The sequence below is a fragment of the Trachurus japonicus genome, chromosome 20 (assembly GCF_045865225.1).
Source record: "Trachurus japonicus isolate A0001 chromosome 20, Traja_1.0".
Lineage (NCBI taxonomy): Eukaryota > Metazoa > Chordata > Actinopteri > Carangiformes > Carangidae > Trachurus > Trachurus japonicus.
This window is the reverse complement of record NC_140926.1, coordinates 18273836-18290750: the sequence shown is the minus strand read 5'-3', so window position 1 is coordinate 18290750 and position 16915 is coordinate 18273836. Positions and strand designations below refer to the sequence as shown.

The 16915-nt window shown below is 42.0% G+C and overlaps 1 protein-coding gene across 2 annotated transcripts in view; it reads left to right on the top strand.

Moving 5' to 3' along the window:
• The window catches only part of LOC146966800 (cadherin-20-like), an 86972-nt gene that overhangs the window by 54974 nt on the left and 15083 nt on the right, over positions 1-16915 (top strand). For both annotated transcript variants that reach the window (XM_085763149.1, XM_085763150.1), the window contains exons 2-7: positions 81-370; positions 5366-5660; positions 7037-7156; positions 11668-11835; positions 13301-13488; positions 14309-14562. In XM_085763149.1, the coding sequence (XP_085619275.1) occupies positions 152-370; positions 5366-5660; positions 7037-7156; positions 11668-11835; positions 13301-13488; positions 14309-14562 (1244 nt within the window). In that variant the 5' untranslated portion in view covers positions 81-151. The remainder of the gene's footprint in view (positions 1-80; positions 371-5365; positions 5661-7036; positions 7157-11667; positions 11836-13300; positions 13489-14308; positions 14563-16915) is intronic.

Here is a 16915-nt window from a genome sequence, read left to right as displayed (position 1 = left end):
AACAAAAGCATGACGGTGTCCTGAAAGAACATGAATCTGAGACTCATCTGTCTTTTTCTTTCTCTCCCTCTATTTTCCAGGACAACAGCAGCCAGAAAGAAGAAGAAGAACCAGGGAACAACGGCACAGGCTTTTCTCACACTACTTCACAATGGGAACCCAGTTGCATCTCCCAGCGGTTGCCAGCATCTTGCTCCCTGTGACCCTCTGCATTTTGACCCTCCTGCCTCACAGCCTTCTGGGTAAGCCGGCAGAGGAGGGCTACGCAGGCGGCTCGGCACCACTCCAGAGGGTGAAACGAGGGTGGGTGTGGAACCAGTTCTTTGTCCTGGAGGAGTACACCGGGCTGGAACCACTGTATATTGGAAAGGTCAGTGTTAACTAAATGCGTTACTGTATGAACATTCTGTATTTATGCAGACAGGTTGGAGGTATAACCTGGGGGAAATGCTAAGTGTGCAGTTCCTGCCTCTATGGCAGAAACCTTTCTGCGTGACCTTTGCACCGGCTGCACCTGACACACCAGCTTTTTCAGTGTAGGTGTTGCAAACTGTGCAAGCTAAAGAACCTGTGGAGCGGCTCAGCAAGCCTGGAGGTCAGAGCTGAGCAGGACCATGGGTGGGCAGAGGGAAGCTTCAGCAACTGGAATAAAAAAGAAGAAATAAAAAAAAAATAAAAAAGAAACCCAATTTAATCCCTGGATACACTGCATCCATACCAGGACACCCTCTCCTCAGTCCACTTTGAACCAGAGCCAGACAGCAGTGATTGAGTTAATTGACCTGAACCAAGGCTTCACTCAGTCGGCTTCGTTCCACAGAGGTGGACGGCACGTCTGCAACACAGCTGACATGCTCTGAAAAGAGCAGACGACGGATGCTCACAAAGGAGCACTTTGATCGTTCGGTTGCTGAAGTGAATTGAACATTTGATCAATAGTTGTAAGGTCCAGTCATCATCAGCAGAGAGACACAACAATCTGGCAAACTGCAAGCAAAAATTGCCATTACATTTATTGGTGGAACTTTTTCAGGACAAACTTTCTTCTTATATGTACAAGCCAGAGAAAAAATCACCAATGTCAGTCTGTATCACTGTGGGCTTTGAAATGAAGGCAGGATGCTCAAAAAAACAACAATTAAATAGGAGTTGTTACTGTACGTAAACAATCTAGCGTTAGCGATAGGGCCATGCCATTTTCCACTATTAGCAGTTGCTAATTGACTGCTAGATACTCAATAACAATGATGCAAAGCAACACCAGTGGTATGAAGTCATACACACTTCCTGTCTCCTCAGTGTGTGTTGCAAAACTTCAGGAGCTGGCTCATTCAGGGCTACACAACTGCTATTGAAATGTGACAGTGGCTTAATATCTAGTCTTACCTAGTCTTTAGCTGTAATTACTGCCAATAGCTGCTCAAAGATTTAATAACTGATGGATTTATTGTCAGTCGAAACAAAAACTGTACATTTTTTGCTGCCATTATCATTATTAAGCAAATAAACACAAGTCTGCCAATTTTTTACATGAAATTAAAATTTCCATGTTTTTTTCTTAACTTTGGTTTATTCAATTGGAAAACAACATCATCAGCACTTCAGCAGTGAAACAGAACCATAGAGAAGAAAGTTCTGTGTTTGCAGACACTGGTAGAAATCTTCATACTACATGGGACTGAGCAGTATTTTGTCCCATCAGTCTGTATAACTGCAACATTAGCAAGCACAATGCTAGCTCAGCAGCTAGCTGTCAGAAGGATCAATTAAGATGATATTTTCAGGTTTGATTTTCAGTGGTGACTCACCAGCAGTTATGACCAGAAGTGCCTTAATTATAGACAATTTGAGTGCAATAATTATTTTTTAAGAATAACGATTGACTAATTTAAGGAACCCCAGCTGTTGTCACTCAGTGTGAGTAGTTAATTAGATTTTATAGTCTTGCTGTTGACTTCAAGGAGAAAAAAAAGGTAACAATATTTGTCAGTAGCACATTTTTCACCTGACAGACCAGATGGTTTATACATCCAACCATCTGGGGAGACTTTGTCAGAAATTGTTTGGAAAAGCGCACATGCTTTCAAAACTTAGCAGGTGATTGGATGAAACAATATTTCTGTCATATGATGTAGATGGAGAACACAGAATAGGAAAGGAAATACAAGACACTTCAAGGAGCTATGGAAGCTAGTTGGGTATTGTGGGTAAAAAGCACTTCTTCATGCCAGATAGCAAAATCAATCCAACACATACTTAAGCCACATGCTTGTTCTCTTCTGGACCAGTATAAACCCAGTTCCATGTTCCATTTACAGCTTTATTATCGGATGCATCGCTGTGGGCACCGTCACCTGGCTGTCCAACACTTCTGTTGTGTTGGGGGGGGGTTTCAGGTGTTGAGTGTTGGCAGCACATGCACTCTCAAATTAAAGCAGAAGTAAGTGATATATTTGTGTTAATATAAGTCTTAAATAGTTATATCTTCCGACAGCAATCACTTCTATAGAGTGTTTGGACCGAAACACGGGTCTGTCAGTCCCTCTGCTCTGCTCTGAGCCGAGGAGAAAACATTTATCGTATCCTACAGTTTTTATCCAATGAGGAGAGAGAACGGCATGCAGGGCTGTGTGTGCAGCCAAGGGACGCCGTGAATGTGTCGACGTAGGGACGAGGACTGTTATGGTGCGTTCAAGGAAACTCGTAACTCGTGTTTTTTCCGACCTGTGAAGTCGTACCAGTTCGATCTGGTACGAGTTCACGGGTCAGAAGTTACGACTGGCCGTTATAGTGACTTTCACCGGTAAAACAGGTCGGAAAAACACGAGTGGGTTGCCTGGAACGCTACAAAGTCGTAAGTTGTGACTTGAAGCTGTAATTTACGATTTCAAAAGCCTGCCTGGAACGCAGCATTAGCGAAAACGACCGGACCACTTACTTCTGCTTTAATGAAGCTGTTTCCTAATTTTGTAACGTATTGTGTGTCTTTGCATGTGTTTTCTTTTAAGTCTCCAGTGAACCATTGTAATACTTTATTTTTCCAAATTCCAAAAAGAAAGCTTCCCTGATGTAAAAACCTTTAGAAAAAAAACACACAGCAGTACTAATTGCTACTTCTCTGAAATTTCCCCCTGGGAATAATGTAAACCTGCCTAATTAGCACTCTGGAATAATTTCACTGTTCAGGAATACCCAGGAAATAGCTGGATTCTCAAAAGTCACATGGTCTGACCGGAGCAGAGGAGTAACAAGTCCTGAGAGAGCTGTAGTAAAAAAAACTGGATCTGCTTATATGATATGAAAAATTCCTTACAGCAGCTGTAGCATATTCACTCCCATCTTATCTCCCCATTTAACATTTCTTCTCTGATTCTTTTCAAGCCGCCCAGCCTAATTTTTCCGATGCTGAAAGTGATTCTGACAGGCCGGGCTACTACCTAGAGAGCCACTCAAGGCAGAAAGGCATTGTGGAAAATGACAAAGCAGGAGAAAGATGTCCTGTTGAAAGCCTGCCCCTCAGGTTTTTTCAGCCTACTTTGCCTCTCCTCTGTAGAGGAACTTAGTATTCAGAGCCGTGGGGATGTTAGGGTATTCGGGCTTTAGGCTGGGGCTGAGACGGAAGTGGTAATTGATAGCCTGAGTGTCAGACTCCCTGCTTTCATAGGTTTGGGTGGAAAGAAGGGATCAGCGCAGGAGAAAGGCGGACGAGGCGAGGGAAACGCATCGGCCTGAGATATATCACCAGGAGACACGGGGCTGAAGCCCACAATGGGGTGTTGATTAAAAAATCTATTCTGGGCCACGCTGGGCTGCACACTGCTTTGCAGGACGAGAGTTCAGGTGGGCACGTTGTCCAAAGAGATAGGGGAAAGCTGTATTGTCTGCTGCTCGGGGAATGGTAGGTGTTGCGAAGATTGCTGCTTAACTGTCACCACAATAACGACAAGTGCTGCAGCTGCAAACTTCCAGTAGTTCAACAGCGCCGGCATCATTCTAGTTAGTGACCCCAGACAACGAAAAAAGGCCAAAGCAAGTATTCTTTGAAAGGAGTGCGTTTTCAGTAGGTGGATGGGAGTGTTTCTGTACTGTTTTGTGCACACTGTTGATTATATATAAGACTGACATCAATTGGGGCATTTAATTGGCCTCTGTCAGTGTGATGGCAATAAGGTACTCGTCATACAGCAGGGACCCTTTAAATACAAAGTAAAGAGTGATTGCACATCAACAGGCTGCATTTACACTTAGGGGCCACAGAAGACCTCTGATTGCACTGCGGGGCCCATGGCAACAAACAGGCTGTAGGCTGTGATTAGAGACCTCCTCACAGCTACAGTATTAAGGTATGCTTATACCCGCCTGCCTCCCTGGAGGTCTATAGTTAATGTTCCTACAGCTCCAGTTAGCGAGTATACGTTGCCAGTATTGTCATGTGTATGTGCTTTATTGCAGTATAGCATATGGGCTGAATGTTACATGCTTTTTGTCACTTTAATGCAGCACCCCAGCACACGGAATTTAAAATGAACCAAAGTCTGTGATGCCGACTGCCGACTCTTGGCTTTAACTTTCAGATGTTTACATCCACATCAAATAAACAGTGGGAGTTTGAGCTTGGGAATTTGACCATTAAACCTAAACTTCATGTTTAATATTTGATTTCAAATCAAACTCTCAGCTTGGGGCTGAAAATGTATTTTTTATATAATCTTTTTTTTCTGATTCATTAATTCATTGTTTGATCTATAAACAGTCAAAAAATGATGAATATGATGGCTTCACATTGTTTAACTTGTCAGAACAATCCAAAAACATAAAAGAGAACTCTCACACTGGTGACGCAGTAAGAAGAATAGTTTTCTGTTTTCTAATCACTGGATATCAGGCTCTACCCGACCTTTGGTGAATTTAGGCTCATTCTCATTCCTTTTTTCGCGTTTGCCTTTTTTGCTCTGCTCCTCAGCAAGTGAAGCACATGTTCAGTTGGACCCAGATCATGTGGCTGACTTGGACGGACAAGAACTTTCCACTGTTTTGGCCTTGTGTTATTTGCATATTTAGGATCAATGCGCAGCTGCATTGTTCTAAAAAACTGGGGGACTGTGGCCTAATTAGACGTCCTCAAAAACATGTCACAGCACCATATGTCGGTTAGATTCCTGTTCATTTCTACTCATGAGCGCATTTTATTGATGCAGTTGCATATGCGTGTTTGTGATTTCCGAGACTGATTGCATTCTGGGCACAGATTTGACCATATGGGGACAACTAAGCTGTCCCATGTTAACGTCTGAGACCCAGGAGATGTCCCCAAAATAGAATATAAAGCCTGTGTGCATTGACTGACTCATAAACATCTCCACAGCTTCACTCTGACATGGATAAAGGTGACGGCTCCATAAAGTACATACTGACGGGCGACGGCGCGGGCACCACCTTCACCATCGACGACAGCACGGGGGACATCCATGCCATCCAGAGGCTGGACCGCGAAGTGAAATCCCAGTACATCCTCCGTGCTCAGGCCCGAAACCGACTGACGGACAGGCCTCTGGAGCCCGAGTCCGAGTTCATCGTCAAAATCCAGGACATCAACGACAACGAGCCGAAGTTTCTGGACGGGCCCTACCAGGCGTCAGTACCCGAGATGTCCAAAATTGGTGAGTATAGGCAACATATCTCCTAGGCAACGTCAAACAAATGTTCGCAAATGCCCACGCTAATTATTTTATTAATTTTCGCCATGCTAAATATGACTGTTAGCTGTGTAAATATTTAATGTTATCATAAGAAAATATGGTAAGACTTTATTTACTTTATTTTATCTCTATAATGCATTATAACCAGACATACTGTATAATGAGTTATAATGCAGTTATAGCACTGTAAAACTATAGTTATAAACACTCATAAATGATCATAATGCTTTATAATAATAATCATAACACACTATAAAGCATTTTATCATGACTTAAGGTCAGGTATTATAAGACGTTATAATTGTTAGTAACTCGCTGACAATGCCCACATTGATAATGCATAATAAATATAGTTATAATGTGTTATAATTGTCTAATAAATGTGTATAACTATAATTATAAACACTCATAAATTATCATTTATAACAATAAGCATAACACATTATAGAGCATTATAGCTCTATTATAGTACCTGACTTTATAAGCCATTAAAAATGCTGATATGATGTGAATATGATGTGTTGATGCTTATTGTTATTAGTCCTATGATAATTTATGATATGATAATTTTTTATAATGATACTTATACACATTTGTAAGCCAATTATAACACATTCTAACTATTTATAATGCATTATTGATGTGAGCATTGTCAGCAAGTTACTAACAATTAACGTATAATACCTGACCTTATAAGTCACGATAAAATGCTTTATAGCGTGTTATGATATAAAGCATTATGAACATTTATGTGTGTTTATAACTATAGTTATACAGTGCTATAACTGCATTATTACTCAAGTATGGTTATAATGCGTTATAGAGATAGGTGTCAAATAATGTGTTACAGAAAAGATACGTAAATATCTCACTTTCGTTCACGTTCACAACACGAGGTGGTGGGGTGAGTGACCACGCCCACTTAGGAGACAGGAAGTGTATACCATTTCATATCATTGGAGCAGCTTGTCATGGGGTATATTGATAGTAATTGAATATCTTTGGTATAGGAGACGGAGAGGCGAAACAGATGGGCCCAACTGTTGCTTGTGCATGTTTGTGGGGATTGTTTTGAAGGGAGCGAACAATAGCAAAGTACATAACAGCCCTGCAGAGTTAGCACTGCCACTTGTTCTTACAGGCTCGTCTCCATCTGCTTCATTCACTATTCATAAACCTGCTTTTGAAGCAAATAAGCGTAGCCGCTCCTGGAGCTGCTCCAGTTGGGGGAAAAAAAAGCAACACAAAATGATTTCTTTGATTAACATGTTGATTGTGATGTGATGATCTCCTTCCGCCTGCTCCTCCTCCTCACCCTTGGCTCCGTTCGCACCCAGGAACATCTGTGATTCAGCTGACCGCCACGGACGCAGACGACCCCACGTATGGCAACAGCGCTCGCGTGGTCTACAGCATCCTGGAGGGCCAGCCTTACTTTTCAGTGGATGCCAAGACTGGTATGACGGCACTCTCTAAAATTGGGCTTTTATCCATTATACATATAGAATCTGATGAATTTCAAACTCCTAAACTGGCTCCTAAAGAGTATGATGTCAGATGATGTGATGTCATTGACAAAATCAACACTTTCGGATAGAATCTGTGAACACCTGACAGCTGCCATTAATTCCCCACCTTTGTTTCTGATACACAATGTAACAGCACCACAATCTGATTTTAGCTGTCCACACTTTGTAAGCTCTTGAGTATAGCAGCCGGCGCTGAATGTGGGAATCTCAGCGTGGCTGCTGTTGTTGCTATGAGACTGCCAAACACTTGTCTGAAACACTGCGCTCTTATGTTGCGACTTGCAGTATTTCAAACTCCTGGCACTCCAGAAAAACTCAGCTCAAAGTGTGACTTCTCTGTTGAAAACGAGGACACCATAAGACAGGCGGCCCCCACCCGCGCCGAAAGCAATCGAGTTGGTTGTATAAACTTTTTCTCACAGCTTCAAAGAGATTTACGTCAGTTACCATCCGGATTTAAAGGGCTATGGTTGTGATTTTTCAAACGATTTTGGCCTGTTTATTGTACATCAGGCATCATTTTACATTGCTGCCGATCATTCAACGAACAGCCTTCAGCCAGCGCTGATTTCCACGCATGTCTGTTTTTTAATGAAACATATAGAGACGGTGAACTTTAAATCTGTTTATGTCACAATGTCATTCAAGAAAGAGTATGACAGTTTGCAGATTTGCTCTCCTCAAGATATCTAGAAGAGAAGGTCAAGCAACCACATGTCTGTGCATCGTATCTATGGCCAGGAGGCAGTTAGCTTAGCTTCGAATAAAGACTTCTTTGTTAGATTCATAAAAAGGGGTTCTATTTTTGAACGATCCACTTGTTTCCACCAGTCTTTGTGCTATAGGCTCATTGCTTCATCGATCTAGCTCTATGCTTAGTACAGACATAAGAGTAGTGTTGTTCTCCTCATCTAACTCTGTACAATAATACTGCTCCTTGAAAAAGTGATTGAATGACTGAAACCTTTATTTATTCAGAGGAGATCAACAAAACAGCAGGTTTATTGTCAAGGAATAGAAAAGCAGATTGGCTTTCTTCACAGTTTGGTGTGGAAGAATTTGACTGGCTCGCATGCTGCCATGACCGCAAACTCATCCAACATCTTTGAGATGAACTGGAACGTGGACTGAGAGCCAGGCCCTGCCAGCTTATATCATCTCATTATAACGCTTTTGTGCCAGAACAGGAACAAATGCTCCCAGCCAGGTTCAATATGTGGAGGAAAGACTTGAGATCAGCGGGAGTGCAGGCTAATATAGCAGCACATAAGTGGCTGTAGTTTACAAATAAGGTGTTAATCAATCGCATAGGATGTCTTGCTCAGGTGTCCAGATGCTTTTGCACGTGTCGTATAACATGTAAAAGCAAAGCAGTTGGGATAAAGCAACTTATTTAAAGAACTATGCAAGATTTTCACCTGTATTAGGTTTAAAATTTGAAACACCTTAGGAGTAATTGTGATGTGACCATATCCACCTAGTGTCTCTTGGCCCGTAAACCAAGATCAGCGCCTCTGAACCGGTGTCCCAGCTCTCGTCTCTGCGGCACCACGACACAAACACACCCCATAATCTTTTGCTTATGGCATAAGACTACATATACTGTACAGGGGCATGCAAAAGTTTGGGTACCCCTGGTCAAAATTTCTGTTAATGTGAACAGTTACGGATAACACATTCCCTTTACATTTTATACATTTATTTTTTATTTTCTTTTACATTTTCAAAATGACAGAAAAGGAATAGGGCCCTCAGCAGAGGTTTGGCCACCCTGCATAGTTATACCTAGTAGCCCCCCCTTTAGAAACTATCACAGTGTGTAAATAGTAAATAGCTTGTCTGATACCTTGGTCATAGTTATCTGAGAGCTCAAGTCTCCTGGGTTTCCCATTCTTTTGCAGGCTGCTGCTTTGTTTCCCCTTTTCACTCTGAAATTGTAGAAAACAAAAACAGTACACTGATCAAATATTTCAAAAGAGTGTTTCATGTTTAATGTTATGCCTTTTGGAGATCATTTCATCTTCCACTTACTGAACTGTTCACATTAACAGAAATTTTGACCAGGCTGCCTAAACATTTGCATGTCACTGTATATATCATAAAACATTATCTACTGTTTCATGGATTGCCTTCTCGTCAGCTTTGCTGAAAACAAATGCACATGGCCATGGTGAGGGTTAGCAGAAATAGCGAAAAGCGACCGGACTTGCATAGTTCCCCTTTAAAATGTGCAAAAATACTGCTAAAACTGCTTTTTGACATTGAGTGCAATGCAACATAACTTAACTATAACATTGCATTACCTGGTAATCGCAGTCACAGCTCAAGCAACCGCATCCAGAAATCCATTAGCTTCCTAAAAGCAGACAGTCGCTAGCCATTGTTTACTACAGCTGCCTCATTTCCCTGTTTGTCAGCACTGAAATCTGTTGCCAAACCTCTCAGGCTGCTCTGCCCATCAGCTGCCAGTCAGACCGCTGCTGCTGTAGGTTCATCCATCACTGAAACACAAGTGGCTCTACAGCTATCAGACATATCCATCCACAGCTATAAGCACAGCAGTCAGGGTCTTTTTATTGCTGCAGAACACAGTGTAAAACTTAAATACAAGTAGCTCACAGCTGTTATATCGCATTTCTTTTCTGACTAAAAGAATTTTTGACATTGATCAGTTTCTGCTGCTTATGGATGTCTTTGGTAATTGTACACTATTATGTCCTGTGTTGTACTGTAATGTACCGATGGAATCCAGACCACAGAAAGACTGAGCTGTTAGAATCAGACATCCTTGAAAGTTGAGTGCTGGGTCATATGTACAGCTGTACTTGTTACTGTGAAACCTGCCTTTACCTGAGGGAAATCAAGGAGTAGCTTTCTCCTCTGCCCACAGCCTCCGCTGAACCAGTATGGCTGGTTGATGTAAGTCTTACATGTAACAACGGACACTGCTCTGTCAAATTTGTTCAATTATTTTTTCAATTTTTCCGAACCATCAGAGTCTTAAATTTTATAAATGCCTGGCCATGGAGGCTAACTTCTGGAAGCAACAGTCCTTCACCTCACTTTCACTCTACAGTCAAAGTTTGGATTTGCTTATTGTGGATGCAAGGATGCACCCACTGCCACAAGTATTGATCTTTCCTTTTATCCCGTCATGCTGCCATCACAGTGATCCTTTCCCCCATCTTAGCTCTTTGACATGCAAACATAAATCTATGGTTAAAAACTTGATTATAAGTGTATGAGAGCACGGTGTTGGCTGCAGAAATCTCCAAATCCCTTCAAAGAAATGGAGGTGCTCGGGCAGAACATTGATTTTAGGGTCTGTGGTTTGAGTCCCCATCCCAGGTGCCTTTGAGCAAGAAGACTATCCATCTGTGAGGGAAAAATGTGCACAGTGTCCCAAAATGTCTAAAGCATGATGTTAAAGAAATCAGTAAACCAAAGTTAAAGGGATAGTTCAACATTTTAGCAAATTGGCCCATTGCCATAATCCCTATAGTCTTAGGAGTAGGTGTGTTAACTTTAACTGTCGGTGCAAGCTATTTTTAGAACGGCGGAGCTGCTCAGAGCTACGCTACGGAGGCTCATGGGATTTCTTGGTTTCCCTTATCAAACTCATCAAATACACAATCCAACAACGAGACAAAGTTGATATCAAGGCATGAATTTACCTCAAAAACAACTCTGTCTCGTAACGTTCCGTTATTATCTCATAGTGTGGTGAATGTGCAGGTCATAACTTGTTCACCAGAGCGTTTTGGAGTTGTTGGATTGTGTATATGATGAGTTTGATGAGGGAAACTAAGAAATCCCAATAGCCTCCATAGCGTAGCTCTGAGCAGCTCGCGGCTCTGCTCCACCATTCTAAAAATAGCTTGCACTGACAATTAAAGGTAACACACCTACTCCTAAAACTATAGGGATTATAGCAATGGGCCAATTTGCCAAACTATTGATCTATCCCTTTAAAGCAAAGGAACAAGAGGTGGAAAATGTTTAATGCAGGTTGAACATGTATTTGTTTTTCAAGAAGTTACAGTACAGTAGATACTGTATATTTATCAGTACAGCTTTAAAAATGCAATTTTAAATGAAATAAATATCTGTTGCAAAACAAGCTTGAAAAAAACATGATTACGTCTGATTAAGAGTTTCAGAGACTAAAAAGTGAGTAAAGAATCAGTCATGGGGAACAAAATGTTCCATCTGTGGCTAGTAGTAAGAAACTGAACCCTGTGGAAAAGGATGAGTTTTCCACAGATCTCCAATGTAAAGCTCTTGTCTGGCCCGTGGAGAGCGTTGACATTCCAGGCCAACATTGCTTAGACGCATGACCCTAATCTGTGTCACCAGTTTTCTGTCACTAACCTTTAATTCACCTCCCGTTTCTCCGTTTTGCCCTTTTCCCTTTCTCTTGGTTTCCCCACCCTCCTCAGGCGTGGTCCGTGTGTCCCTGGCAGACATGGACCGGGAGACCAGGGAAAACTACACCGTGGTCATCCAGGCCAAGGACATGGGCGGCCAGCTGGGGGGGCTCGCCGGCACCACCACCGTCAACATCACGCTGGGCGACGTCAATGACAACCCGCCCATGTTTGACCAGAGTAAGCAACAGTCCACAGTCCTACTCTCCTGTCTTTTCCTCCACCTCAGATCACAGCGACCTTTTCTCATCCAAGCAGAATGGAAATCAGTTAGACCGAGAATACAGTGCAGCCTGATGTAGATATACAGTATATATAATATAACATGTTCAGTAATAAAGTAGATTGAATGAAAACCTAAACATGATCAGGTATGACCCCCAAATTTCTAACTACTGCATGTATTGCACTGAGGCTGCAATAAAGTATTTTTTCATATTTATTATAGATTAGAAAATACTAGAAAACATTATCGACCCTTCATATTTAGTCTATTATGATATAAGACAAAGAAAACCAACATCTTCACATTAGTTGAGTTGGAATTGTTGGATGTTTGGTTAAATATATAAATTAGTTTATTTGTTTAGCAATAAAAACATCAGTTCTCTTTTCATTACTACATCTAAAAACAGGTAGATTCAAGTAGTTGCAGTATTTGTTTTCCAATTTCGTGAAAAAATGTTGAGTATAGTTGAAGGATCATGAGCTTGCACTGAGTGTCCTACCAATTTTCTGTGTGGAGATGTTTGTGGCTCAATGCAAAACCCTGCGATGACCCTGAGGTTTAGTTGTGTTTCAAAAAAGCAGCCTGCTGTTTTGCTTCAGGGCGGATGAGTTATAGTTTCCAGTGTTCATCATTAAATGTGAGAAAAAGCAGCCGTGTGGTATGCGCGCATTAACATGGGACCGTTTCTGTATGGACGGCTCAGAAAACCGCACATCTCCTCATCCGTCCACATCATCCGGCGTCCGAGCCGTTAGCCCCCTCTGCCCCCTGCCCCTCTGTCCACTTCTGGCCACCAGTCCCCAGTCATTTACCCCCTTGGCCTCCGACCTCCTCCTCTCAGCCACCAGTCGGCCCCATGCTGTCTCTTTGATTATCCCCATTCCTGCTCCTCTCATTACCGTTCCCCCTGAGGTCAGGGGTTGTCTAGCTGTCCATGGTCATTCCAGCCTGGTCGGCGGGTGGCTTCACTCCTAGACAAAGAAAACACCCGCCGCTGTTGCCGCCCCACTTCCACTTCCAACCACTGGTCTCCCGCCAATTAACGCCATCACTTCGATGGAACTTTGATCGGTTGTGAAGAGCTTCAGGGATTCCCCTCTGTCAAGCACAATGTGCAGGCATTTCACTTCGGACTGCAGGGAGCAGCGCAAATTGGGCAGCTGTCACCTCTTCTTTGAGGTTAAGCAGTAGATGAAATTCAAGCCAACCCTCGAGACCGTCTATAACCCAAGTGTGAGGTGTTTATGAAGCCATTCATTTTCAGCCTATACCTCAGATGTGATGCTGTGAGGAGGGAGGACGGCGGTGGAGGTGATGGAAGATGTTTGGCTCCCTCTAGAGGACGGAAGAGTAAAACAAATGGAAAAAACATAAAGATTCTGACAGGATGATCACTGTGTCCATGCATCCCCTCAGGGTTGTACCAGATGAGCGTCCCAGAGACGGCTCCGGTGGGTTCAGTGGTGGGTCGTATCTGGGCGAAGGACAGGGACATCGGGGTCAACGCTGAGATGAAGTACAGCATCATCGATGGAGACGGGAGAGACACCTTCGACATCAGCACCGACCCAACCAACCTATTTGGCATCATCACAGTGAAAAGGGTATGCTGCAAACTGATCAATCATTTCTTATCTAATCACAGAGTTTTGGTGATAGGTGTTATAGATCATGTTAACCATCTAGAAGACATCTGTAGCACACTTTTAGATCACTTACTTTGTTAGAACATATTTATATATGTGTACTCTACTTACTTTTTTCTTTTTCATTAAATTATGCTTATATCTTTTATCTTTTTAAAATTGATAGGGAGAGATGCACCTAAATCTGTTGTGCTTGATCGCTCAATGAGGAAAGTTGAATTGAATTGAATTAAAGATCCTAAGCTTTAATAATTTATTCATTCATACAAACACTTATTTAAAATAAATTTCATATAAGAAAAATAAACAACTTATGTACAACTTTGATGCAAACCTTTAAACCCTTTCTTTTTCATACAAAACGATCCATTGAAAAATCTGGCAATTTTGCTTTTCTCTACAGTAATGCACCTTGTAAAGTGCTTTCAAGCCACATTTGATTCGTCTTTTGCTAAATCCAGCACTAAAGTAAATACTTTAAGCAGGTCTTTGAAAATGCATCCCCTCACCTTTCAGCTGTTCCTCAGCAACCTGCTGTTACCTCCTCTGGTGATCTTTGACTTGACATTTGTACCCAGAGGCATAATGTGTGTATATTACACCTTAAGTGTTTATTTCTTTGACAAACTGGCACCTACTTCTTGAACAACTTACCGGCTGAGCTCTAAATCTTCGTCACCTTGCGATGAAAACTTCAGCCAAAGTGCATCAAAAGCCAAAAAAAAAATCCATTAACGCTGTCATCTGTTTAATGGCTTTCCGTGTGTTCACCTTCCAGCCGCTGAACTTCGAGGTCAAGCCCAGTTACACTCTGAAGGTGGAGGGTGCCAACACCAACCTGGACCCGGCCTACCACCAGCGCGGACCCTTCAAGGACGTTACCATCGTGCATGTGAGCGTGGAGGATGTGGACGAGCCGCCAATGTTTGACTTGCCGGCGTACTACATTGAGCTTCCGGAGAACGCCGAGATTGGGACCTTGGTGAAGATGGTGTCAGCGAGGGATCCTGATGCTGCCAACAACTCTGTGAGGTGAGTGAGACGATGAAACAACCTGTCCTGAGTTCATAAGTCAGGAAGTCCAACCAAGAAAAAACAATAAGTTAATAAAGTTAAGTTAATAAGAAAATGATCATATGGATATAACAACTCTTTCACAATAAGATACCAATAGCAGGACTATTAAATTTCATTATAATAATAGATCATTATGAAACAGGTACATGCCTATAAAATGAGTGTCAGTAATGTGATTCATACTTCATAAAGGTCAGGTGAAACTGAGACATGTCTGAACATGTTTTTCCTCTGTCTGGTAGAACGCTTCAGTAGCAGTACAGTGCCTTGAAAAAGACGTTCTACATTTTAATTAAGTGAAAGCACAAGAGTAGCCTATTATCTGTTTTTAAAAAAATGCCAATGATGTGAAAACTGCAATTGACTTTAAAGGGACAACGAGGAGTTTCTATTCGGTTATAAAAAAGTCTCACGTTAATGTGGATGAATCTCCGCTACCCACACTTGTTAATGGGCCCATTTTCGATAAATATATCGATCTGTCTCTATCATTATTTTATTATTATTAGTGGTGGTGGAAATGCTGGTCGAGCCGACCAGCGTTTCCTTAATGAGAATAATGCAGCTGAATCGCCGTTTATGGTCGGAACTACGACGGTAACTGAACCTCTTTGAGTCCGTCTTGCGCCGGTCAAAGAATTTTACGGTGCGCGCGGAGGCTCATAAATGTAGTGTGAAAACGCTTCGCTTTTCCAAAACTCCTCGTTGTCCCTTTAATCTTCTAAAGACATTTCTATCCATAACAGATTTTTATGATTCTTTTGAGAAATGGAATGAATGAATGAATGAATGAATGACTGAATGAATGACTGAATGAATGACTGAATGAATGACTTTTATTATTGTGTCATGCCCAGCCTGCATGGGCTTATAAAACACCAAGAAAACAAACCGGGACCAGAGCACATCATCAACACATCAAAGAAATAAGAAAACAAACAGGGGTTCAAAACCATTATCCAAAAACATAAAAGGAAAACAATGCCAAGGTTCAGGAGAAATCAGAAATGAATTAAACTAAACTGACTAAATCAGAGGAAGATTTAATGAAGTCTTATTAGTATTATAATATAACACTCAGAAGCTTATTGTCTGTTTTCAGACAGGAATAGTGGGGGCTTGATGTAATGTCACATCAGCCCCAGCAGGGGGCAGCATCACAACACATCACAACCAGAGCAGGATACGACTGAAGGCTCCAGGGTGAAGCAACATGTGATGTGTGTTTGAGAGCTCCACTGATGGAGCTGAGGATGAATTGGGAAAATCACAGAATAATGAGAATTAGAAAACATCCAACAGTTGGTCAACATAGAGACCAGAAGCCAGAGACTTTCACTTTTCCCTGTAATTGGAGAGTATGTTTTGTGTTCTGGCAGAACAGATGTTGCATGGTGGGTCGACTGTCCAGACTGCACCTCTCATAAACTAATTAGACATAAAGTCTTTAATTAGGCTATTAATCATCAGGAGGAATCAACGACTGCGGCAGCAAATGAGTGTTTCACACGGCACAGGCTGCACCCTGTCCCAGCTGGACCTTTCACAACCTCGGTTCAGGCTAAAAGCAGCACACAGGAAATGGATGTAGAGTGTGTGTTAAGTGTGTGTTTACACTCTGCTATTTAAGTGCTGTGTCCGAATTTCTTCCTCATTCAGTCCTTCACTGTTCCTCAGACACAAACACTTGATATTGAGAAAGTAATTCAGATTTGAATTGTGGGATTTTATGGACAATGCGTTGTTTATTTCCTCACTGGAGAGCAACTTTGAGAGCAACACTCTTAGATAAATGAAATAGTAGAAACTACATGTAAATTCATGCTGGTTTGCTTGTGCTAGCTCCGGGTCAACCGAAGTATCCTAGAAGTGTCTCCTCAGCCAAGTCCTCCAGCTCCTCATGGAAGGATCCTGAGTGAGAATGTTTAATCCCTCCAACTTGCTCTGGGTTTACCAAGAGTCTCCCTTCAGTTGGACATGTGTGGACGACACCAGGAGACATACAAGAGGCAGCTGAATACATGAATATGAAGCTTGGAAAGAGCCAGAGAGAAAGAAAAGAGCCAGCACCCGGCTCCTTTTCAAGCTCCTCATCCTGTTCATAAAGATTTGAGCTGATTATGAACAGAACGTGAGTGTGATGATTGATCAGATAGGTGTAAGGAAATCTCAGGGTTGTTACAGTAACTGATCAAAGGGTCAGGTTCAATTCCCGGCTATTTCCTAATCTGTAAATCACAGTCTCAGATCTGATCCTTTTTAAACCATGTTTCATATTGAATGCTGAAAACATTAACGTTATGTGAAA